Raw genomic sequence first — 25,335 nt, forward strand, 5'->3', positions numbered from 1 at the left:
GGCTGTATATATAATGTACTGAGAATACAGGGGGTGTACTCACTTATGCTGAGGGCTGTATATATAATGTACTGAGAATACAGGGGGTGTACTCACTTACGCTGAGCACTGTATATATAATGTACTGAGAATACAGGGGGTGTACTCACTTATACTGAGCACTGTATATATAATGTACTGAGAATACAGGGGGTGTACTCACTTATACTGAGCACTGTATATATAATGTACTGAGAATACAGGGGGTGTACTCACTTACGCTGAGGGCTGTATATATAACATACTGAGAATACAGGGGGTGTACTCACTTATGCTGAGTGCTGTATATATAATGTACTGAGAATACAGGGGGGTGTACTCACTTACGCTGAGGGCTGTATATATAATGTACTGAGAATACAGGGGGTGTACTCACTTATGCTGAGGGCTGTATATATAATGTACTGAGAATACAGGGGGTGTACTCACTTACGCTGAGGGCTGTATATATAATGTACTGAGAATACAGGGGGTGTACTCACTTATACTGAGCACTGTATATATAATGTACTGAGAATACAGGGGGTGTACTCACTTACGCTGAGGGCTGTATATATAATGTACTGAGAATACAGGGGGTGTACTCACTTACGCTGAGGGCTGTATATATAACGTACTGAGAATACAGGGGGTGTACTCACTTACGCTGAGGGCAGTATATATAATGTACTGAGAATACAGGGGGGTGTACTCACTTATGCTGAGCACTGTATATATAATGTACTGAGAATACAGGGGGTGTACTCACTTACGCTGAGGGCTGTATATATAATGTACTGAGAATACAGGGGGTGTACTCACTTACGCTGAGGGCTGTATATATAATGTACTGAGAATACAGGGGGTGTACTCACTTATGCTGAGGGCTGTATATATAATGTACTGAGAATACAGGGGGTGTACTCACTTACGCTGAGCACTGTATATATAATGTACTGAGAATACAGGGGGTGTACTCACTTATACTGAGCACTGTATATATAATGTACTGAGAATACAGGGGGTGTACTCACTTATACTGAGCACTGTATATATAATGTACTGAGAATACAGGGGGTGTACTCACTTACGCTGAGGGCTGTATATATAATGTACTGAGAATACAGGGGGTGTACTCACTTACGCTGAGGGCTGTATATATAACATACTGAGAATACAGGGGGTGTACTCACTTATGCTGAGTGCTGTATATATAATGTACTGAGAATACAGGGGGGTGTACTCACGCTGAGGGCTGTATATATAATGTACTGAGAATACAGGGGGTGTACTCACTTACGCTGAGGGCTGTATATATAATGTACTGAGAATACAGGGGGGTGTACTCACTTATGCTGAGCACTGTATATATAATGTACTGAGAATACAGGGGGTGTACTCACTTACGCTGAGGGCTGTATATATAACGTACTGAGAATACAGGGGGTGTACTCACTTACGCTGAGGGCAGTATATATAATGTACTGAGAATACAGGGGGGTGTACTCACTTATGCTGAGCACTGTATATATAATGTACTGAGAATACAGGGGGTGTACTCACTTACGCTGAGGGCTGTATATATAATGTACTGAGAATACAGGGGGTGTACTCACTTACGCTGAGGGCTGTATATATAATGTACTGAGAATACAGGGGGTGTACTCACTTATGCTGAGGGCTGTATATATAATGTACTGAGAATACAGGGGGTGTACTCACTTACGCTGAGCACTGTATATATAATGTACTGAGAATACAGGGGGTGTACTCACTTATACTGAGCACTGTATATATAATGTACTGAGAATACAGGGGGTGTACTCACTTATACTGAGCACTGTATATATAATGTACTGAGAATACAGGGGGTGTACTCACTTACGCTGAGGGCTGTATATATAACATACTGAGAATACAGGGGGTGTACTCACTTATGCTGAGTGCTGTATATATAACGTACTGAGAATACAGGGGGTGTACTCACTTACGCTGAGCACTGTATATATAATGTACTGAGAATATAGGGGGGTGTACTTGTAGCACCCTGAGGATTCGGCTGCTACAGGAGTATTGCACCTCAACCCAGAGGTGTGATATTCCACTCCCGGGTAAGGAAGGAGTGTGGAACTGAGCTCAGATAGACTGCATGCACTACATACATCCCATTCCAGAGGAGCAGGCCGACGGCACTCCCACTTAGAAATGTGCAGGTGCGACCGAGCCTGTTCCTGGCTGGAGTGGGAGGGGGGAGGAACATCCCATGTAGTGTAGGGGCAGATAGGGGGAGCAGTCTGGGTAGTGTTAGGAGCTCATTGGGTGCTGGTCACCTGAGCTCACACATAGAGGGCTATATAAGGTGGGCACCATCAAAGATCAGGGTCAGACGCAGAGGAGCCTGTCAGACGCTGAGCACAAGTCAGTCAGTGCAGAGAACAAGTCTGCTGCAGAGGAAGTCAGCCTGCAGCAAGGGAGCAGAACAGACCTGAGCCTGAAGAGTGAGAGAGTGGAGTACAGAAAGACCCAGAGGGGGACAAAGAAGGGACCCAAGAACCCAAATCAGATCACCGGGTGAGGAGTCAGCACAAGGGTACCGGAACCCAAACTGGTGGGGGCAGAAAACACATCCCTAGCCAGAGACCGGAGGCTGTGGGCAGCATCTGCCACGGCCACCCACTACATCCACCCTGAAGGCTTACCACATGAAGGGTCAGGGAACCTGAGGCCAAAGGTTGCCCCACAGAAGGCCCGAGGGAGCTGGACCTAGGCGGATCACTGGTGGGGACGGCTGAAGGAAGGACAGAGGGAGAGCTCAGGGCCACGCTCCGGACTTGTTTGGGGGTTGGCCGGATCCAGGACCTGGTGGACGCAGCACGGCTCGGGAGGTCACTTGGAGCTAGAGTGACCAGGAACATCTGCAGTAAGTAAAGACCCTTAACTGCACTACCCGAGTCTGTCATCATTACCGGCTGCACCGCACCACCACAACCCCCATCCTCTGCGCCTGTCCCCTCTGAGGCTATACCCCTCCCGTTGGGGGTTATCCCACCAGGCTGCGCACCCACCATCAGCCTCAGCGGACCCTGCAGCAGCGGCGGCCACAGTGACCGCATCACAACGGGTGGCGTAGTCGACAAAACGAACTTTAATAACATCAGTAAAGACTGCCACATAACACTTAGCTTGACGCCCTGGGCACGGGACCGGGTCACAGCCGCTCGGAGACTACAACCCCCCATCTGATCCGGTGCCGGGTATTCCCCTCAAAAAGGAATATGTCCCAGGGGGCGCGTCAACTTTGGCGTAGTCGGCAGGATTACGTGCCCGCAACACCCGGGTACTGCGTGCCTGAAGAAAAGTGCAAGTTTACCTCAGAAAGAAGTCTCCCGCCGGTTCCGGAGGGTCCACGCCATCGGACTCCATCACCAGTCGTTTCCCGCCGATTGTCCGCCATTTCCAGCTTGTTCCCGCCATCTGCAGAGTTTCCCGCCACTGGGAAGCGATTCCCGCCAAAACCGCAGATTTCCCGCCTTGGAAGAGCAGCGGACGCCATTATGGGCGTGCCAAAGGAGGGCAAGAGGCCACCTCCCATCGTGGGCCAGGACAGAAAATGGCGCCAAAAGTGGAAACCGCCCCCACCAACAGAGACTGTGATGCTGGAGGTGTCTGTCAGCGTGAAAGAACTCCCCCTGGAGCTGACAGTCACCGAGTTGCCCCGGGACCGCCCTCGAAGTGGGAGGAGACGAAAGAAAGGAGAGAAGATGGGTGTCGCCTGGAGCAGTGTAGAACGAGCGCACCCGGAGGCAAGAGGTCTAATGAGGAGTAGCGGAGAAGCTCACCCGGAGTCGAGGAGAGAAAGAGTGGACCCGGGAATGGAGCGGCAGCAGAGCAGCACCGGCCCGCTGGCCAGGAGCCTGCTGGAGGAAGAAGGAGGAGAGCAGAGCAGCACCGGCCCGCTGGCCAGGAGCCTGCCGGAAGCAGAGCAGAGCAGCACCGACCCGATGGTCAGGAGCCTGCTGGAGTCAACAACCCCGCTAGGCTTAGCGGAGATCCTGGCGCAGCTTCCCCGAGATCGGGAGTGCGCGCGGAGTGCCCTGGAGGGCCTCGCGGGAAGGATGGCCCGAGTGCAGAGGGAGATCCTGGCGGAGTGGGGCCGGGAGATGGCCCAGCAAGCTGGAACCCGTCCACTTAACCCGCTCCCTTGGAAGAAGACATCGACTGCCTCTGCGGATGACGCGGGAGGACCCAAGGCCGGAGACGGCGCAGAAGAGGGAGCGAGACGCATGGCAGCAGGTAAGGGGGATGCCTATACCCCATACCGGAAGACCGCTTACCTGCCCCAGCTCCCCGTCGCAGAGCCCGAAGGTCCCCCGGCCGTACCCGAGACCGCCATGACATCGCCACCGACTAGGCCCCGACCGGAAGCCGCCGTCGCGACCCCGATGACGTCACGCATCGTGACCCGGAGCGTGGCGCCGGAAGAGGAGCCTCCGGCCTGGTCACAGGGCCTAGCATTTCCGGGCGCCGCATCCAAAGCAGAGCCATCTACCTCCGCGGAGCCTCCGGCCTGGTCGCAAGGCCAGGTAACCCAGGGCGCCGCCGTCCTAACGGTGCCCTTCACCTTCCAGGTGCCCCAGGCCTGGCCGCAAGGCCTGGGCAACCCGGGCGCCACCACCACCGCGCCCGCGCCCGTAATACCTAGGGTGCCACATCTGGGAGAGGACCCCTTCAGCCAGCTAACGTGGCCGGACGGTCGGCCTTTCATCTGGCCCGAAGGATTCTTGGAGCTGGAGCGGCAGAGCAGGAGACTGTATATAGTTGCCTGTCGGGGCACAGTGAATCGGAACTGAAACTGAAACTGGAACTGTTGTTGCTGCTAAAATAGTCCCCGTTGGGACCAGCGAACTGTTACCTGTAACCCTTTCCATACCAGGCTGAGGACTGTGAGCAGCCATCCCTTTCCCTTTACCTGGCCGGGGACTGAGAACGGCCAAAAGTTCCCTGTACATAGTTGCGCTTGCTAAAGCGCCCCCTACCGGTTTTATTTGGGAAACTGTTTTACAAAAGACTGTCGCACTCTACCTGGTCACGAGTTGCACGGTGACCAGAGGAACAGAAGAGAGAAAGAGACGACGAGAATGTTGTTTACCTGAAAAAGTTTATATATATATTTATATAGTATTTCGTATAATATTTAATATGTTTTACATGTTTATAAAAATGTTGTATGTTTTGGTGTTTTTTGTCTTTGCAGCCCGAGGACGTGCTGTGATTTACCAGGGGGGAATGTAGCACCCTGAGGATTCGGCTGCTACAGGAGTATTGCACCTCAACCCAGAGGTGTGATATTCCACTCCCGGGTAAGGAAGGAGTGTGGAACTGAGCTCAGATAGACTGCATGCACTACATACATCCCATTCCAGAGGAGCAGGCCGACGGCACTCCCACTTAGAAATGTGCAGGTGCGACCGAGCCTGTTCCTGGCTGGAGTGGGAGGGGGGAGGAACATCCCATGTAGTGTAGGGGCAGATAGGGGGAGCAGTCTGGGTAGTGTTAGGAGCTCATTGGGTGCTGGTCACCTGAGCTCACACATAGAGGGCTATATAAGGTGGGCACCATCAAAGATCAGGGTCAGACGCAGAGGAGCCTGTCAGACGCTGAGCACAAGTCAGTCAGTGCAGAGAACAAGTCTGCTGCAGAGGAAGTCAGCCTGCAGCAAGGGAGCAGAACAGACCTGAGCCTGAAGAGTGAGAGAGTGGAGTACAGAAAGACCCAGAGGGGGACAAAGAAGGGACCCAAGAACCCAAATCAGATCACCGGGTGAGGAGTCAGCACAAGGGTACCGGAACCCAAACTGGTGGGGGCAGAAAACACATCCCTAGCCAGAGACCGGAGGCTGTGGGCAGCATCTGCCACGGCCACCCACTACATCCACCCTGAAGGCTTACCACATGAAGGGTCAGGGAACCTGAGGCCAAAGGTTGCCCCACAGAAGGCCCGAGGGAGCTGGACCTAGGCGGATCACTGGTGGGGACGGCTGAAGGAAGGACAGAGGGAGAGCTCAGGGCCACGCTCCGGACTTGTTTGGGGGTTGGCCGGATCCAGGACCTGGTGGACGCAGCACGGCTCGGGAGGTCACTTGGAGCTAGAGTGACCAGGAACATCTGCAGTAAGTAAAGACCCTTAACTGCACTACCCGAGTCTGTCATCATTACCGGCTGCACCGCACCACCACAACCCCCATCCTCTGCGCCTGTCCCCTCTGAGGCTATACCCCTCCCGTTGGGGGTTATCCCACCAGGCTGCGCACCCACCATCAGCCTCAGCGGACCCTGCAGCAGCGGCGGCCACAGTGACCGCATCACAACGGGTGGCGTAGTCGACAAAACGAACTTTAATAACATCAGTAAAGACTGCCACATAACACTTAGCTTGACGCCCTGGGCACGGGACCGGGTCACAGCCGCTCGGAGACTACAACCCCCCATCTGATCCGGTGCCGGGTATTCCCCTCAAAAAGGAATATGTCCCAGGGGGCGCGTCATACTCACTTATGCTGAGCACTGTATATATAATGTACTGAGAATACAGGGGGTGTACTCACTTACGCTGAGGGCTGTATATATAATGTACTGAGAATACAGGGGGTGTACTCACTTACGCTGAGGGCTGTATATATAACGTACTGAGAATACAGGGGGTGTACTCACTTACGCTGAGGGCAGTATATATAATGTACTGAGAATACAGGGGGGTGTACTCACTTATGCTGAGCACTGTATATATAATGTACTGAGAATACAGGGGGTGTACTCACTTACGCTGAGGGCTGTATATATAATGTATTGAGAATACAGGGGGTGTACTCACTTACGCTGAGGGCTGTATATATAATGTACTGAGAATACAGGGGGTGTACTCACTTATGCTGAGGGCTGTATATATAATGTACTGAGAATACAGGGGGTGTACTCACTTACGCTGAGGGCTGTATATATAATGTACTGAGAATACAGGGGGGTGTACTCACTTATGCTGAGCACTGTATATATAATGTACTGAGAATACAGGGGGCGTACTCACTTACGCTGAGGGCTGTATATATAACGTACTGAGAATACAGGGGGTGTACTCACTTACGCTGAGGGCAGTATATATAATGTACTGAGAATACAGGGGGGTGTACTCACTTATGCTGTGTACTGTATATATAATGTACTGAGAATACAGGGGGTGTACTCACTTACGCTGAGGGCTGTATATATAATGTACTGAGAATACAGGGGGTGTACTCACTTACGCTGAGGGCTGTATATATAATGTACTGAGAATACAGGGGGTGTACTCACTTATGCTGAGGGCTGTATATATAATGTACTGAGAATACAGGGGGTGTACTCACTTACGCTGAGCACTGTATATATAATGTACTGAGAATACAGGGGGTGTACTCACTTATACTGAGCACTGTATATATAATGTACTGAGAATACAGGGGGTGTACTCACTTATACTGAGCACTGTATATATAATGTACTGAGAATACAGGGGGTGTACTCACTTACGCTGAGGGCTGTATATATAACATACTGAGAATACAGGGGGTGTACTCACTTATGCTGAGCACTGTATATATAATGTACTGAGAATACAGGGGGTGTACTCACTTATACTGAGCGCTGTATATATAATGTACTGAGAATACAGGGGGTGTACTCACTTACGCTGAGGGCTGTATATATAATGTACAGATAATACAGGGGGTGTACTCACTTATACTGAGCACTGTATATATAATGTACTGAGAATACAGGGGGGTGTACTCACTTATACTGAGCGCTGTATATATAATGTACTGAGAATACAGGGGGTGTACTCACTTACGCTGAGGGCTGTATATATAATGTACAGATAATACAGGGGGTGTACTCACTTATACTGAGCACTGTATATATAATGTACTGAGAATACAGGGGGTGTACTCACTTATACTGAGCGCTGTATATATAATGTACTGAGAATACAGGGGGTGTACTCACTTACGCTGAGGCCTGTATATATAACGTACTGAGAATACAGGGGGTGTACTCACTTACGCTGAGGGCTGTATATTTAATGTACTGAGAATACAGGGGGTGTACTCACTTACGCTGAGGGCTGTATATATAATGTACTGAGAATACAGGGGGTGTACTCACTTACGCTGAGGGCTGTATATATAACGTACTGAGAATACAGGGGGTGTACTCACTTACGCTGAGGGCTGTATATATAATGTACTGAGAATACAGGGGGTGTACTCACTTACGCTGAGGGCTGTATATATAATGTACTGAGAATACAGGGGGGTGTACTCACTTATGCTGAACACTGTATGTATAATGTACTGAGAATACAGGGGGTGTACTCACTTACGCTGAGGGCTGTATATATAACATACTGAGAATACAGGGGGTGTACTCACTTACGCTGAGGGCTGTATATATAATGTATGGAGAATACAGGGGGTGTACTCTCTTATGCTGAGCACTGTATGTATAATGTACTGAGAATACAGGGGGGTGTACTCACTTATGCTTTGCCTTGTATATATAATGCACTGATAATACGGGGGTGCACTCACTCACGAATTTGTCTATCTCTTTCTCTCTCTTTTGTCCTGGACATATTGTCGTCATGGTGCCACACTGAGCATGCTCAGTCTATAGAGGCTTTGGACAGAAGGACGCATCCCTGGTTATATTATAGATGTCATGGGGAGGGTGTGAGACTATGGAGCGAGCTCAAGAGCTGAGCCCGCTCCATACAGCGCAAGTGCTTGTTGGTTCATAAGAAATTCTTATTTGCACTATATACTCCAATACAAACTTAAATTTAAAAGTGTGAATCCTCTTCCCCGTCAAAAAAGTAAAGAAAGAAAACAATCCAAAAAAATAGAATAATCGGGAGAGTAGCAAATAAGAGCAAAAAACAGACACTTTTGACCTAAAATTTCATCCTAGCTGTAAAATGTGTTAAATATTAATACCTGGGGTTTATTCATATATGGTGCTAATAACAAGATTATTTGCTCAGATTTTCCCTAAACTGTTCCCATGACCATAAAGCGTAAATAAAACCTAATACTAAAAGTTTTCTGCAAGTAGAAACACATAAGGAGCACAAATCTCTCTCTTGTCTACACATAAGGAGCACAAATCTCTCACCTGTCTACACATAAGGAGCACAAATCTCTCACCTGTCTACACATAAGGAGCACAAATCTCTCACCTGTCTACACATAAGGAGCACAAATCTCTCTCCTGTCTATGTGGCGCCCAGGGGATGGGGACTACTCGGCGCCCGGGCCTTAATGCCTGGTCTTGGGGGATGTTGCGGTGGTCGGCTCCCGGGGGAAAATGAAATGTCAAAGTCCACCTGTGGTGTCTGGTGAGGATCACCAACGCTGCACAGTCCACTGAGGCCGGTGTTACGGCAGATTTGATGGTGTAGCTCCCCACAGGTGGAGCTAGGCCTCAGGGCAGTGATGTTTGACGAGGTGCACGATATGGCGGTGACCCAGCCGGGACCAAGGAAGAACAGGGGACACACACACACGGTTTGCTTCTGTACCTTTTACTGGTGGAAATGCAGGTACCATCCAGAGTACTGTAGGTTGAGGGGTGCACTGCAGGACTCTTCCCAGTGAGCAGGTGTAGGGCCTCCTGTTTCTTCGCCGCTTAGTGTTAGTCTCTGGCCTGCCTGGAGCTAGGCCTAACTTAGTCTTTGTTCTGGACCGGCTGATCCTGTGGTAGGGCCTTCTGTTGGAGTACACACTCCCTGGTATATGGGGCCTCGGTAACTCCTGACCCTGGTATAACAGTCAGCGTTTGGTATTCCTGGGACATGTAGTTCGCCAGGGGTTCTGGTTGTCTTCTGCTGGGTGTAAAGAATCCCTGCAGACTCGGACCCGGTGTCCGGTATATGGTTTCTTGGGTGAGCTGGTAAAGCTCCTCTGCCCCCAATGCTACTCACTCCTCTAGCCTTTGTCCTACTCGGGTCCTCACTAGGCTATACACACTGGCAGTTAGCTGGCTGCCTCTTCTGCTGCTCTCTGAGCGTCAGCAATGCTCCTAGCTCACTTAACTCGAGCTGCTTGAGTCTGACTGAGCTCCACTGCAGACTGACCTGTTTCTCTGTGTCTCACGCTGTAGGAACTGGCTGTGGACTCCAGACTGTTCTGTCTCCACTCACTCCCTGAGAACTAACTCACAGACTCTCACTGCCTAGCTACACCCTCCGTATTTATATCCCTATCCGGGCTCCCTCTGGTGGTCTGAGATAGGGTGGAGGTGTGTGTATGCTCTGAGGGCCTCTTGTGGAGAAATCTTGAAATGCACCCCTCCAGGATCTGTGGCTCCATGCACAGCAGGGCGTCACATTCCCCCCTAGTTGAACTCAGCACTCCCGGGCTGAAGCACATTTTGTAACAACAACAATAACAAGCTTCCCTTTATGGGAGGTTAGGACACTTGAACGTTGCATAACCAGAACATGGATAAATACACATATATAGTTCAATAAACAGTAGGCAATGAGCAACCAGAAAGTCCAAGTCTCTTTCGGAGAGGTTGCTCAAAGGGGCACTCCAGGGAGCGCAAATGTTTACAATGCAAAGTCTTTGGGCTGCACATAGTCCTCAGCCACAGAGTTCTTAGTACCCAAGCGGGTAATGGAAGCAAATAAGTAAAGTGTCTGTTTCACTTGGATTGTCCATTAGAGGGGCAAAATATAAGTTAAAGGCATGTAAAGGCAATAAATACACAGCAATACATACACAGGATAATGCAATAATATACAGTATTATACAATACAATACAATACCCCAGGGGTAACTATCTACATCTGTCGGGGTTTAACTATTTTACTTAGTGTACCTGACAGGGAGTTGACCTTTCGTGCTACGTGTAGATCTGCGTAGTGCGGTGGTCTGTGTAGTGTCAGTGTTTCTCTCAGCTACCCTGTTTGTTCTACTAGCGATGGTATTGAAAAACTGCCTTAACCTCACTACTGGGCTAGCAAGTTCACCATTGGCCGGGCCTTCTTGCTCTGCTTCTGCCGGGGATCCTTCTTCCGGGGATTCTTCCCGAGCAGGCTCTTCTGTGGCACTAGGCTCTTCTGCAGCACTTACTGGTTCAACTTGCTGTGGAGGGTCTTCTGGCTGTTGGAAGAATTGGAGTACGGGAAGTATGACTGCTCCTCCGATTTGAGGCCAATCTGCCGGGAAGTCTCCTAAATCAGTATGTATTACTGCTTCATCAGATTCCTCCGGGAAAATGAGAGGCACTTCTTCTTGGGGTTTTAGCAGATCTGAACACAACTTCAGGTGGTCCCTAGATACTGTTGCAGTTGTTCTTCCTCCATCTTTGCTGATCAGACACGTCTTCCTGTTGTCAAACCTTGAATTCAACACAGTGTAGGGTTCTCTCTCCCACTGGTCATCAAGCTTGTGGTTCCTCCGCTTCCTTTTCAATACCACTTCTCCTGGTGTGAAGGGTTCTGCTGGTGCACTTCTGTCGTATTGTGCTTCTTGTTTATCCCTCACCCGAGTGAGACTGTCTTCGACGCAGGCTTGTACTCTTCGGTACTGCTCCTGTCTGGTCGTGTCCCTTTCCTCAGTGGTCACATCAGCTTCAGGTTCTACAACACCAAGCTCCAGGTCCATGGGCAACTTTCCAGGTCTTGCCCGCATTAGGTATGCCGGAGTGCAGTTGGTGGAACTTACTGGTATATGATTGTACAGGTCTACTAGGTCAGGTAGTAGGTCTGGCCACTGTTTTCTCTCCTCAAGTGGTATGGTCTTCAGCAGGTCAATGATGATGTTATTCATCTTTTCACAGAGACCGTTAGTTTGGGGGTGGTACGGTGTAGTCCTGATCTTTTTACATCCGTACAGATGGCAGAACTCTTTGAACAATTCAGCCTCAAAGGCCGGGCCTTGGTCAGTCAGTACCTGCTCAGGGTATCCAGGGTGTCTGCAGAAGTACGCTTGGAACGTCTTCGCTGCTGTCTCTGCTGTCAGGTCTTTGACAGGGGCGACCACCAGGAACCTGGAGTAGTGATCCACCATGGTCAGGGCATAGGTATATCCTGACCAGCTGGGTGACAACTTGACATGGTCCAGGGCCACGATCTCCAGGGGTCGAGTCATCTTGATGGGTTGCAGGGGTGCCTTCTGGCTGCTGTAGTCTTTTCTTCTGAGGCTACAGGGTCCACAGTCTCTGCACCACCTCTCAATGGAGCTGCACATTCCCACCCAGTAGAATCGACAATTCAACGGGGTCTCTAGCTTTTTCCAGCCAAAGTGCCCCGCCTGATCGTGGTAGGCCTCCAACACCATCTGGATGTCCGTCTTAGGGACCACTATCTGCCATACCATCTCGTGGGTCTTGGGATTGACGTACCTCCGGCACAACTTCTCACGGTAGATAAACAGCCGGCTCCTCTCGTTCCACAGCTGCTTTGCTTGAAGAGACACATCCTTCTCCAGGGAGGAACCTTCTTGGGTTATCAGCTCCTTGATACGGCTGACAACCGGGTCACTGTCCTCGGTCTCCTTCCAGCTGTGGTGAGGCAAAGGGTTTAACGTCTTACCACGCTGCCTCCTGGAGGCTCGTTGCTCGTGGATCATCCCATTCAGATGAAAAGCAGGTAGCTCAATCTCCTCCAAGTCATCCACTTCTTCTTCTGTGTCTGACTGGTGAGGCATTCTGGACAGGGCATCGGCGTTGGCGTTCTTGCGGCCCGCCCGGTACTTAATTGTGAACTGGTAGTTTGACAGCCGAGCCATCCATCGTTGTTCCATGGCTCCCAGCTTGGCTGTTTCAAGATGAGTTAAGGGGTTATTGTCAGTGTAGGCAGTGAACTTGCTGGAGGTTAGGTAGTGCTTGAACCTATCTGTGATGGCCCAGACCTAGGCCAGGAACTCCAATTTGAAGCTGCTATAGTTCTCTGGGTTCCTCTCGGTCGGGCGGAGCTTCCTGCTTGCGTATGCGATCACTTTCTCTTGGCCATTCTGCTTCTGACTTAGGACAGCTCCCAATCCTTCATTGCTGGCATCAGTATACAGCAGGAATGGTTGGCTGTAGTCAGGGTAGGCTAGGATCTCATCACCTGTCAGGATCTCCTTCATTTCTTGAAATGATTCAGCCTGTTCTTTACCCCAGTGGAAGGGGGGATTTCTGCCCTTGGGGGACTGTCCTACCAGGAGGTCTTGCAGAGGCGCTGCTTTCTTAGGATACTACCGGAGGTTTGTACAGGATTACACTATCAGTCCCAGGAACTGACGCACCTCCTTGAGGTTCTTCGGCTCCGACCATTTCTGGATGACAGTGACCTTCTCCGGGTCTGGTGCTACTCCCTCTGGACTAACAATGTGCCCCAGGTACTGTACCTTTTTCTTGAGCAGGTGGCACTTTGAGGGCTTCAACTTCATCCCATACCGGGACAGTGACTCAAATACCTCCGTCGGGTGCTTCAAGTGGTCCTCATACGTTTTGGAGTACACAATCACGTCATCCAGGTATAGTAACACAGTCTCGAAGTTGCGGTGTCCCAGGCAGCACTCCATCAATCTCTGGAACGTTCCGGGGGCATTGCAGAGTCCAAACGGCATACTGTTGAACTCGCAGAGTCCCATCGGGGTGGTGCAGGCCGTCTTCTCCCGATCCTCCTCAGCCACAGCTACTTGCCAGTACCCACTAGTGAGGTCAAGGGTGGAAAAGTGATTTGAAGACTTTAAGGCAGCCAGGGATTCCTCAAAGGGTAAAGGGTATGCATCTTTGTGTGTTATGCGATTTAGTTGTCGGTAATCTACACACAATCTCATGCTTCCATCCTTTTTCCTGACTAGAACTAGGGGAGCTGCCCAGGGACTACAACTATCCCTTACTACCTCTGCCTTCTTCATGTCATGCAACATCTCCTTGGCTTTCTGGTAATGTGCTGGAGGTATAGGCCTGTACCGTTCCTTGATGGGGGGGATGGTTGCCTGTGGGGATGTGATGTTGTACCCCCTTAATCCTCCCAAAGTCAAGTGGGTGTTTGCTGAATACCTGCGCGTATTCCTGAACCACCCTGTGTACTCACTGTTTCTGGTGTGCTGGAGTGGTGTCTGTCCCAACATGGATCTGCTGACACCAATCCTCCACCTGTGTTGTAGAGTCGTTATTCTCCACTTGGTCTGGGGAGGTTAAGGACTCCGCCGTGTGAATAGAGTTATTATTTACAGTGTACAGTTTGGCAACAGTGGCATAACGTGGTAATCTGACCTCTTCTTCCCCATAGTTGAGAAGACGGACGGGCACCCTCCCATTGCGTACGTCTACTACCCCCCTGGCAGTTAAGAGTGTAGGTCTGTGCTCTGAGTTAATGGGCTCTACTAAAACCTGGTAGCTCTGTCCTTTAAGACCTATTGCTGCTCTACATAGATAAGCATTTCACTCATTGGGGGAATCACAATGGGTATCGGGTCTGTTACCCGCACATTACCAATCTCACCACCGGTCAGCTTCACTTGCTGCTGGTACGTCAGGGCTCAGATCTCCTTCTGGATCACTCTCTTCTGCCCTCGTCTGGCAACGTCAGCGAGCTGTTGGAGTAAAAACACAACCTCCAAACAGTTACCAACAATGTTAGTGCCTAGTACCACATTCAGTCCATATTCCTCATTGACAGTCTTCACTACAATGAGTTCCTGGTCCTTTAACTCTACTCTCCCCACTTTTACTGCTACATTCTTAACCCCAAGTAGGTCAAGAGGGAGGCCGTTAGAGGCGTATACTGAAAAGTCTGGGTTTGGGGGCTGGAGACTGTCCATGGACCAGTATTTGCTATACAGGATATTAGGTATGATTGTCACCTGGGATCCGGTGTCTAGCAGGGCAGGTATCGCAATGCCGTCCAGTATAATGGATAGGAAAGGTCTTCCTCCCACGAACCTGCGGTGCCAGTCTGAGGGGCCTGCTGAGTCTATTCCTGGGTGTTGGCCCTCGGACCCAGGGTTTGCTTGTTTAAAGGACACTGGTGCACTGTGTGACCTGCCTTCTGGATGCGGTGGCAGACGAACTCTTGGTGAGGATGGCGCTTGTTGTTTGTCCTCCCTGGGGGCGGCGTTGTCCTCCTCCGGGGTGGCGATGTCCTCCTCCGGGGTGGCGACGTCCTCCTTCTCCTCCGGTTCATCCAGGTGACATCCTCAGGGCAGTTGGCTAGCAGGATCTTTCCCTCCTTCTCTGGCTCCGTCCGTAGTTGCAGGGCACTCATTACAGTGGCCAGGTTTTTGGTCAGCTGGCGCACTTCTGAGCGCAGACAGTCTAGCTCAGTAGGGGGCGCTGCCTGCACTTTGGCTTCAGCAGCCAGCAGGGAAAAGGTGGGTGCTGCTGGCATTAGAGTGGCCCCACCCTGGTAACGCTAGATAGATGTATCTGCTGTCTCCAGGGGTTGCAGTCCCTTGACAGCCATGTCCTTAAGGGTGTCAATGGTAGCATCTGGATGATCCAAGGACCACCAACGCACAGTCCTGCTCTCCGCTTGGGACCTCAGCCCCCGGACAAATTGTTCTTTTAGCATTTTACTCTCATTAGTTATGCTAATTGGACTAACCTGTTTTAGAGCTCGCAGGGCCCCTTGTAAACGGCAGGTATAGTCCCGAACGCTGTCCTCCGGTTTCTGAGAGCATTGGTAGAACCTCATCCGGAGGTCGGCTTCAGTGCGGTCCTCAAAGGCAGTCTGTAACTTTTTGAAAATTGCGGACACTGATTCCTGATCTGCAGCCGACCAGGTCTCTACTTCTCTCTCCGCAGCACCAGTCAATTGTCCCTCAACTACTGCAGCTCTTTGTTTGCCCGTCATAGAATACATGTCCAGGATGCTGCATATTTTGCGCTTGAATCCAGACAGGGTGTCTGGCTTGCCGCTGTACTGGGGGAGCCACTTTGCTCCAGGCATGTATGGTAAAGTCAGTGGTACGATAGGGGCTACAGGCCCTGGTGATGGAGCGGCTGCTCCGTCTTGCGCAGCGGCGGGTGCATCATCGGGGCTGTCAGCCTGAGCCGCGACGTCGGGTTGTTGCTGCAACATCTTGGCGCCCCCCTAGTGAACCGTGGCCTACCTTCCTTCTGTAGGCCGCAGCTCCGCAGGTGACGGTCTTCTGGTAGGACCTTGCGTTGTTTACGTTCCACATCAGATCGTTCGCTGGGGCTCCCTGCCAGGACCTGACGCTGCGTCAGTGCGTGGGGTGTGTCCTCGACTTTGCGCGCTTCCAGCGGTTACGCCCCTCTTCTTCCCGCGCGGCGACCGGAAAGATGACGGCCAGTGGCGGGAAACTCCAGAGAATGGCGGGAAAAGCTTCACCACTGTGAGTTTTACAGTTTCTTAAGGCGCACAGTACCCGGTGGCAACGGGCACGCAATCCTGTTCGTGACGCCAGTTAGAGAGATGTGGTGCCCAGGGGATGGGGACTACTCGGCGCCCGGGCCTTAATGCCTGGTCTTGGGGGATGTCTCGGTGGTCGGCTCCCGTGCCCGTACCCTGAGGTCTCTCTTAAAAAGGGGAAAATGAAATGTCAAAGTTCGGGACGCCACCTGTGGTGTCTGGTGAGGATCACCAGCGCTGCGGCAGTCCACTGAGGCCGGTGTTACGGCAGCTTTGATGGTGTAGCTCCCCACAGGTGGAGCTAGGCCTCAGGGCAGTGATGTTTGACGAGGTGCATGATATGGCGGTGACCCAGCCGGGTCCAAGGAAGAACAGGGGACACACACACATGGTTTGCTTCTGTACCTTTTACTGTTGGAAATGCAGGTACCATCCAGAGTACTGTAGGTTGAGGGGTGCACTGCAGGACTCTTCCCAGTGAGCAGGTGTAGGGCCTCCTGTTTCTTCGCCGCTTAGTGTTAGTCTCTGGCTTGCCTGGAGCTAGGCCTAACTTAGTCTCTGTTCTGGACCGGCTGATCCTGTGGTAGGGCCTTCTGTTGGAGTACACACTCCCTGGTATATGGGGCTTCGGTAACTCCTGACCCTGGTATAACAGTCAGCGTTTGGTATTCCTGGGACATGTAGTTTGCCAGGGGTTCTGGTTGTCTTCTGCTGGGTGTAAAGAATCCCTGCAGACTCGGACCCGGTGTCCGGTATATGGTTTCTTGGGGGAGCTGGTAAAGCTCCTCTGCCCCCAATGCTACTCACTCCTCTACCCTTCGGCCTACTCGGGTTCTCACTAGGCTATACACACTGGCAGTTAGCTGGCTGCCTCTTCTGCTGCTCTCTGAGCATCAGCAACGCTCCTAGCTCACTTAACTCGAGCTGCTTGAGTCTGACTGAGCTCCACTGCAGACTGACCTGTTTCTCTGTGTCTCACGCTGCAGGAACTGGCTGTGGACTCCAGACTGTTCTGTCTCCACTCACTCCCTGAGGAGAACTAACTCACAGACTCTCACTGCCTAGCTCCACCCTCCGTATTTATATCCCTATCCGGGCTCCCTCTGGTGGTCTGAGGTAGGGTGGAGGTGTGTGTATGCTCTGAGGGCCTCTTGTGGAGAAATCCTGAAATGCACCCCTCCAGGATCTGTGGCTCCATACACAGCTGGGTGTCACATCTACACATAAGGAGCACAAATCTCTCTCCTGTCTACACATAAGGAGCACAAATCTCTCTCTTGTCTGGTTTGTTTCATTTTTCCGCTCTGATACATTGTATCAGTGTAAAGTCCAAGCTGTTTAGGTCAAAAGTGGAGACAAATAGCAACATCCATTTATTATAGTGAATACATCGTGATTAGATCAGCGCTCGGCGGAGAGAATAAACAGTTACAGAATGACACGCGAGCTGGAAAACAGGCGAAACTGCACAGGATGCTTTACACTGCAGCGTGTATACTGTTTTGCTCATTTTGCTACATACCAACATCTGTATTTATGTATTGCATTTTGTTTTTTATATATGTTATGTAGGGTTTATCTCTTATGAATGCGTATATATCTGTATGTATCTTTTCAGTGGGATGAAGGTCTAGTGTAGACCGAAACGTGACATTTTTTGGGGGGTTTGGATCGTAAATTATATGAATTTCCGCTTTCAAGATAAATAGGAGTGCTGATATTTTTCTATTTGATTATTGCAGAATGAGTGTTGTGTATCTCACACATTATGTCTCCCCCTAAATACTGACCCCAGAGCAAGCCCCCACCCTTAAGACAGACCTGCTCTTTATACACAATCTAGACCAGATTGATGATGATGTTTTCCTTTTCTTCCTGCACCTCTCCATTCTTGAGATACGGCCATTTTTTCCCATGTATATAAATGGAGTTTTGTTAGACCAAGTGGGCGTGGTCTTCAAGAAGAGGCCAAAAGAGAAGAATTGAAGACTACGCCTAGGTGGCTAAAAAGAACAAATTTATATGAAGAGCAAAGGGGGTCATATCTCAGGAACCGCGAGGGCGCAGGAGCAAAGGAAAACATCGGCAGATTCAGGAGAACAGCGGCATTTACACCGGGTGAAAAATAGTGACGAGTTCTCTTTAATACTGAACAGACCTGCCTTTTATACAGACAACACCATCCCCTTATAAATATCACATATCAGACCTTAATAAAGACCCCAGACCTCCAGTATTAAGACCCCAGTCCGGGAGGTGGGGCAGAGCTGCCCTAATATTTGGCATTAAGTGAATCCATAAAGAACAGTTTGTTTCTGGCACAGACCGAGCTGCTGGACATATCTGAGAGCGAATCAAAACAACAGGAGGGGGCGCCATACCCAATATGCAACACTAGGGAGCGCTATAACAATGGTAACAGCAGAATCTCCACACAAGACCATTCATTTTAAACTATTCTAATTAATAATTTAATCAAATTAATTATTTAATTGCCGGAAAACCCTTTTGATTTATTTTAAATAAGGAGATTAACGGGCGCTCTTATTTCCTCAGGAATCCATAATGTCGGATAAAAGTGACCTGAAGGCGGAACTAGAAAGGAAGAAACAACGATTAGCGCAAATACGAGAGGAGAAGAAACGCAAAGAAGAGGAGAGGAAGAAGAAAGAGGTTTGGGAAGCTGAGATATGAGGGGCTGTTTGGAGGGGGCTTCACACTGTACAGTCGTGGCCAAAAGTTTTTAGACTGAAACAAATTTTGTTTTTCACATTTTAAGGCTTCAGAGATTTTAGATTTTTTTAGTCGGATGTTTCTGTGGTTACAATTATAAACATTTCATAAGTTTTTAAACTTTTATTGACAAATCATGAAGTTTATGAAAAGCCTCAATATTCCCAGCGCTGCCCCTTATTTCTCCAGACTTCTGCCCTGGATATCACCTTCTGGGCCAAATTCTGACTGATGGCCGCCCATTCTTGGTGCTTAAAGTTTACCATAATTTCTGGGGTTTTGTTTGTCCATTTTTTGAGAATTGACCACAGGTTCTCAATGGGATTGACTGGGGAATTTCCTGGCCATGGACCCAAAATGTAACTATTTTGCTCACCGAGCCACTTAGTTATCACTTTTGCCTGGTGACACGGTCTCCATCATGTTGGAAAAAGCTTCATCACCACATTGCTCCTGTATGATGGGAGAAGTTGCTCTTGGAGAAAGTTTAGGTCCCATTCTTTATTTATGGCCGTGTTCTTAGCGAAAATTGTGATGAGCCCCCTCCATGGATGAGAATCCCCCCACGCGTGGACTCTCTCTGGAGGCTTTACTGATGGCAGACACAGTACTCATGGTAGCGCTCACCTTTTCTTCTGACAATCATTCTTCCAGATGTCCCAAACAGTCTGAAGGGGCTTCATCAGAGAAAATAACTGTACCCCCGTCCTCTGAAGTCCAATCCCTGCTCTTCCTGCAGAATCTCAGTCTTCCTTGATATTTTTCTTGGAGAAAAGTGGCTTCTTTGCTGCCATTCTTAACATCAGGCAGCGTCCAAAAGCTTTCGTCTCAGTGTGGGTGCAGAAGCACTGACTCCTGCCTGCTGCCATTCCTGAGCAAGCCCTGCACTGGTATGGAGCTGATCCCATAGCTGAATCCTCTTTAGGAGACAGTCCTGGCACTTGCTGGACTTTCTTGGACCCCCCTGAAACCTTCTTCACAGCAATTGAACCTCTGTCTTTGAAGCTCTTGATAATCTGATTAATGGTTCATTTAAGGGCTATCTTACAAGCAGCAATGTCCTTGCCTGTAAAGCCCTTTGATGCAAAGCAATGATGACTGCACTTGTTTCCTTGGGAATAACATAGTTAACAGAAAAAAAAAACAATTTCAAGCACCAACCCCCTTATAAAGCAACCTAACAGAGTGATATGAGCTGCCTTGTTCTCGTTAACACTTTCTCCTGATCCAACAAGAGGATTACTGAAATTATGAAAGCTGCTCATTGTGTGGCCGGGCTGAGAATCTGTGGAAATGGGGTTTCGTGTTTAAATTTAATTTTCAAGGAAAGGAATGATTTTGCATTTGTTTTGCAATTGCTCTGATGAATTTTCATAACAATCAGAGTTACTACAAATTGCCACTATAAAAACTGAAGCAGCAAAAAACAAAATCTGTGTCAGTCTTAAAACTCTTGGCAAACTGAGCTCACTGACAGATTCTTAATTAACTCATTCTGCAGCCAGTAATAGTGAAACACAGAGGCTATAGAAGGTGCCACATTTATAATGAAAGCTAATTGTAAAAATTATTTTTTAGCCCCAAATACATGTATTTAAGTAAAAAAAAATGTCCCCACAAACATGTTAATTTTTTGTTCGCCTTCTATAGGCCGAGCAGCAGCAGAAAATTGAACCCATCCATGAAGACACGGACCTGGACCGCAAAAGACGTGAGACGGAAGCTTTACTGCAGAGCATCGGGATCTCTCCGGAGCCTTCCTTAGGTATTCCCATTGTACAAGGTTATACATACCACTGGCATGTAAGACCCTCGGGGGGCATCTGGACACTAAGCCCACCTGGGAGCCTTCTCAGTCACTGTTCCCTTTATTCTGTGCAAGATTTACACCTCCCTCTGCATAGTTTTCTCCCAGATGAACTTTCTGATCTGCATCCATATTAATCAGGCAGAGCGCTCTACCTGATCCCAGAGAGGACAATGCTGCTGCACAACGGTACACCACGAGCTGCTGTGTCCTCTCTATCCCATTGCTGCCCTCATTTCTATGCTCTCCGAACACTGGAACCTGAATGATCAGACAGTACAGCCCAGGAGCCCGGAGGGGGGAGTATTCACTAGACCCCAGATATGAAATATTTTCCCCTTCACTGCACCCCAGCGGGAATCCTAAAAGTAATTAACCTCTTCATTTCCATAGACCCTTTACTGTTTACTGCCCTAGACCACCAGAAATTTTGACAATAACCCCTTTACTTCCCTAGACTACTAGGGATACTGATATTAACCCCTTAACTGCTCTACACCACAAGGGATCCTGAAAGTAACACTTTTTCAATTACCCCTTTACTGCTCTAGGCCACCAGGGATCCTGACATTAACTCCTTTACTGCCCCAGACCTCCAGTGATTCTAGAATTTTCACGTCACTGTTTTAGACTACCAGGGATCCTGACATTAACCCCTTTTCTGCACTAGACCACCAGGATTCGTTATTTACCCATTTGTTACTTTAAACTATTTATAATAGTGACATTAACTACTTCATTACCTTAAACCACCAGGGATACTGACATTAACTCATTCTGTGCCCCAGATCACAGGGATCTTGCAATTACCCCTTTATTTTTCTAGGCAATCCTTACCGTAACCCCTTTTCTGCCCTACACTACTAGAGGTACTACAATTACCCACTTACTGCCCTAGCCCACTAGGGATGCAATCATTAATCCTTTTATTTTACTTATTGGGCCTAGACCACCAGGGACTCGTCAATTACCCCTTTACTGCTCCACACTACAAGGAACCCAGACATTTATTCCTTTACTGCCCAAACCATCAGGGACCATGGATCGAACTCCTTTACTGCACAAACCACCAGGAATCTTTGAATTACCTCATTGCTACCCTAGACCACCAGGGATCCTAGAATTACCTCTTTACTGCCCCAGACCACCAGGGATCCTAGAATTACCTCTTTACTGCCCCAGACCACCAGGGATCCTAGAATTACCTGTTTACGGCCCCAGACCACCAGGGATCCTAGAATTACCTCTTTACTGCCCCAGACCACCAGGGATCCTAGAATTACCTCTTTACTGCCCCAGACCACCAGGGATCCTAGAATTACCTCATTGCTGCTCTAGACCACCAGGGATCCTAGAATTACCTCATTGCTGCTCTAGACCACCAGGGATCCTAGAATTACCTCATTGCTGCTCTAGACCACCAGGGATCCTGCTATTAGTTCCTTTACTTACCCAGGCCACCAGGGACCCTGTGATTTATTTATTTTATTTATTTATTTTTTATCAATTCCTTTTCTGTCCTAGACCACCAGGAATACTGACATTAACCCTTTTTCTGTCCTACACCATCAGGAATTTTTCAATGACCCCTTTACTATCTTGAAGTACTAAGGATGCCGACATTAACCCCTTCACTACTCTAGACCACCAGGTACACTGACAGTGACCCCTTCTCTGCCATAGACCACCAGGGTTCACTGGGCAAACGTCACATGAGTCCAAGTCACTAGGGGCTCAGTAAGAACCTTAGGGGGCCAGGGTGTCGGGGACAGAAGTGAAGACCTGCTGCCATGGAGGACCGGTCAAGATGCGAGATCTAGGAGGAATGAATCAAATTGCTCATCTGTCGTCATGTCCGTATGAAAGCGAAATATCTCTTTGCTACAGATGTAGCAGAGCTGATTGTGTCATTTAACCCAACTCATGGTGACAGCAAGGAAGAAAGTTACAGGACACATTCAGCTCTGCTACATCTGTATAATAGCGATCAGAGTCACAACCTCAGATACTGATTATCTTTTTCCTTATTCCAGTCCCCACCCCAATGTCGCCTTCATCCAAGTCGTTGAGCACGCCCAGCGAGGCCGGCAGTCAGGACTCGGTGGACGGCGCCATCATGGGACGGTGAGTCCTGCGTCCTGTACCCATGCATGTGATTGTAGGGATGTAGTTTATGCACCGCGCCAATGGCGATCCATCTCCGTCATGGTGCACACCGCGCTTTTCTCTCACCGCCGCCATGATAATGTGCTCATGCCTCTCATGCTAACCCTCATTCCACATGGCCCCCAGATCCAGATCTATAGGAAACCAGGACTGACGCCCACAGACGTGTGGAATAAATACCGGATGGGGCCTGAATCTGAGGACAAGTCAGGGGGCATACCGGGGGTCCGGACTCAGCAGGGCCAGCACCAGCATCCGGGCAAGTGCTGGGCCCACTGTGCCCTGTGTATTCTGCATGTATGGAGCTGAGGCTGCTCCACACTGTGCGAGTGCCAGCTGTGCTGTACGGCCGGCACCCGAGTCTACCTGCTCCGATTGCAACAGTTTAACCCTTTAGTTTCTGCTGTCAATTGTGACAGGGGCATTTAAGAGGTTGGAAATGGGATGCCGATGGTCTTGTAATGGCAATGAGGGACCTACTGAAAGCCTCCATAGGTAGTGGCGTAACTAGAGTCCGATGTGCTAAATTCGGACCTGGGCCCCCACTTTCATAATGGTCAGACATATGGTCCCTTGTGACATTCTGTAACCTATAAAAACATGTGTATTCGCCCCCTACGTAATAATGTCCCCCGTACTGTCTCCTTCTTGTAATAATGTCCCCCGGTCTTTCTCCTTCTTGTAATATTGTCCACCGTCCTGGCCTCTTCTTGAATTAATGTCTCCAGTCCTTAGCCCCTTCCTGTAATAATGACCCCCCCTATCCTATAAAAATGTCTCCCATCCTGGGCCCCTTCTTGTTATAATGTTCCCCATTCAAGGCCCTTTCCAGTAATAATGTCCCCCTCCTTGCTCCTTCCTGAATCAATGCCCCCCACCTATCCTATACAATGTCTCCTATCCTGGGTCACTTCTTAGTATAATGATCCACATCCTGAGCCCCTTCCCGTAATAATACCTCCCATCCTATAACAATGTCTCCCATTCTGAGCCCCCTCTTGGTATAATATTCCCTATCCTGACCCCTTCCAGTAATAATGTTCCCCCTCCTGGCCCCTTCCTGAATTAATATCTCCCGTCTTGAACCTCTTCCTGTAATAATGACCCCCATTTTATAACAATGTCTCAAATCCTAGGCCCCTTCTTGGTATAATGTTCCACATTGTGGCCCTTTCCAGTAATAATATCCTCCATCCTGGCCCCTTCTTGAATTAATGTCTCCCGTCTCGAGCCCCTTCCTGTAATAATGTCCCTTCCAGCTTATAATAATGTCCTCCATCCTGGGCCCCTTCCAGGTATAATGTTCCGCATCCTGTGCCCCTTCCTGGTATAAAGTCTTCTATCTGGGGCCCCTTTCTGGTATAATGTCCCCCTCCTGGCCTCTTCCAGTAATAATTATTTTTTAATTTCACCTTTCAAGTTTCAAAGCAGTGTTTACAATCTTAATAGAAAAGAGCTTGTAAGCGCTGCGCATTCTCCGCTGTCTAGCAGTGGTGGTCGGTCTCCAAGGGAATGAGATGAAAACAAAAACAAGTGTTAATATCTCAAGAATGGGTGAAAAATTTAATTTGCAGCAAATTGCAAAATTGCTTGTAATTACCGTATTAGTATCGTGCACAGTACTGTGGTGTGAAAAAATGTTTGTCCCCTTCCTAATTTTTTATTCTTTTGCATGTTTGTCACACTTACATGTTTCAGATCACAAAACAAATGTAAATATTAGACAAAGATAACACAAGTAACACCAAATGCAGTTTTTAAATGTAGATCTTTATTATTAAGGGAAAAATAATCCAAACCTACAGGGGCCTGTGTGAGAAAGTGATTGTCCCCTAAACCTAATAACTGGTTGGGCCGCTCTTAGCAGCAACAACTGCCCCAGTCCATCACACTGCGACCACCATATTTTACTGTTGGTATGATGTTCCTTTTCTGAAATGCTGCGTTACTTCTATACCAGATGTGTTGGGACATACATCTTCCAAAAAGTTCAACTTTTGTCTCGTCAGTCCACAGAGTATTCTCCTAAAAGTCTTGGTGATCATCAAGATGTTTTCTGGCAAAACTGAGACGAGCCTTTATGTTGTTTTTGTTCAGCAGTGGTTTTCGTCTTGGAACTCTACCATGCTTGACATTTTTGCCCAGTCTCTTTCTTATGGTGGAGTCATGAACGCTGACCTTCACTGAGGCAAGTGAGGCCT

General features: G+C 49.0%; 1 protein-coding gene across 7 annotated transcripts in view; it reads left to right on the plus strand.

Moving 5' to 3' along the window:
* DYNC1I1 (dynein cytoplasmic 1 intermediate chain 1) overlaps positions 1 to 25,335 on the plus strand; it is a 602,472-nt gene that overhangs the window by 36,366 nt on the left and 540,771 nt on the right. For all 7 annotated transcript variants that reach the window (XM_073677314.1, XM_073677309.1, XM_073677311.1 and 4 more), the window contains exons 3-5: positions 18,985 to 19,101; positions 20,812 to 20,926; positions 23,002 to 23,092. In XM_073677314.1, coding sequence (XP_073533415.1) covers positions 18,985 to 19,101; positions 20,812 to 20,926; positions 23,002 to 23,092 — 323 coding nt within the window. The remainder of the gene's footprint in view (positions 1 to 18,984; positions 19,102 to 20,811; positions 20,927 to 23,001; positions 23,093 to 25,335) is intronic.

This window comes from Phyllobates terribilis, unplaced genomic scaffold (genome assembly GCF_046119375.1).
Source record: "Phyllobates terribilis strain yellow unplaced genomic scaffold, ASM4611937v1 Scaffold_4__5_contigs__length_816908805, whole genome shotgun sequence".
In the NCBI taxonomy this organism is placed as follows: domain Eukaryota; kingdom Metazoa; phylum Chordata; class Amphibia; order Anura; family Dendrobatidae; genus Phyllobates; species Phyllobates terribilis.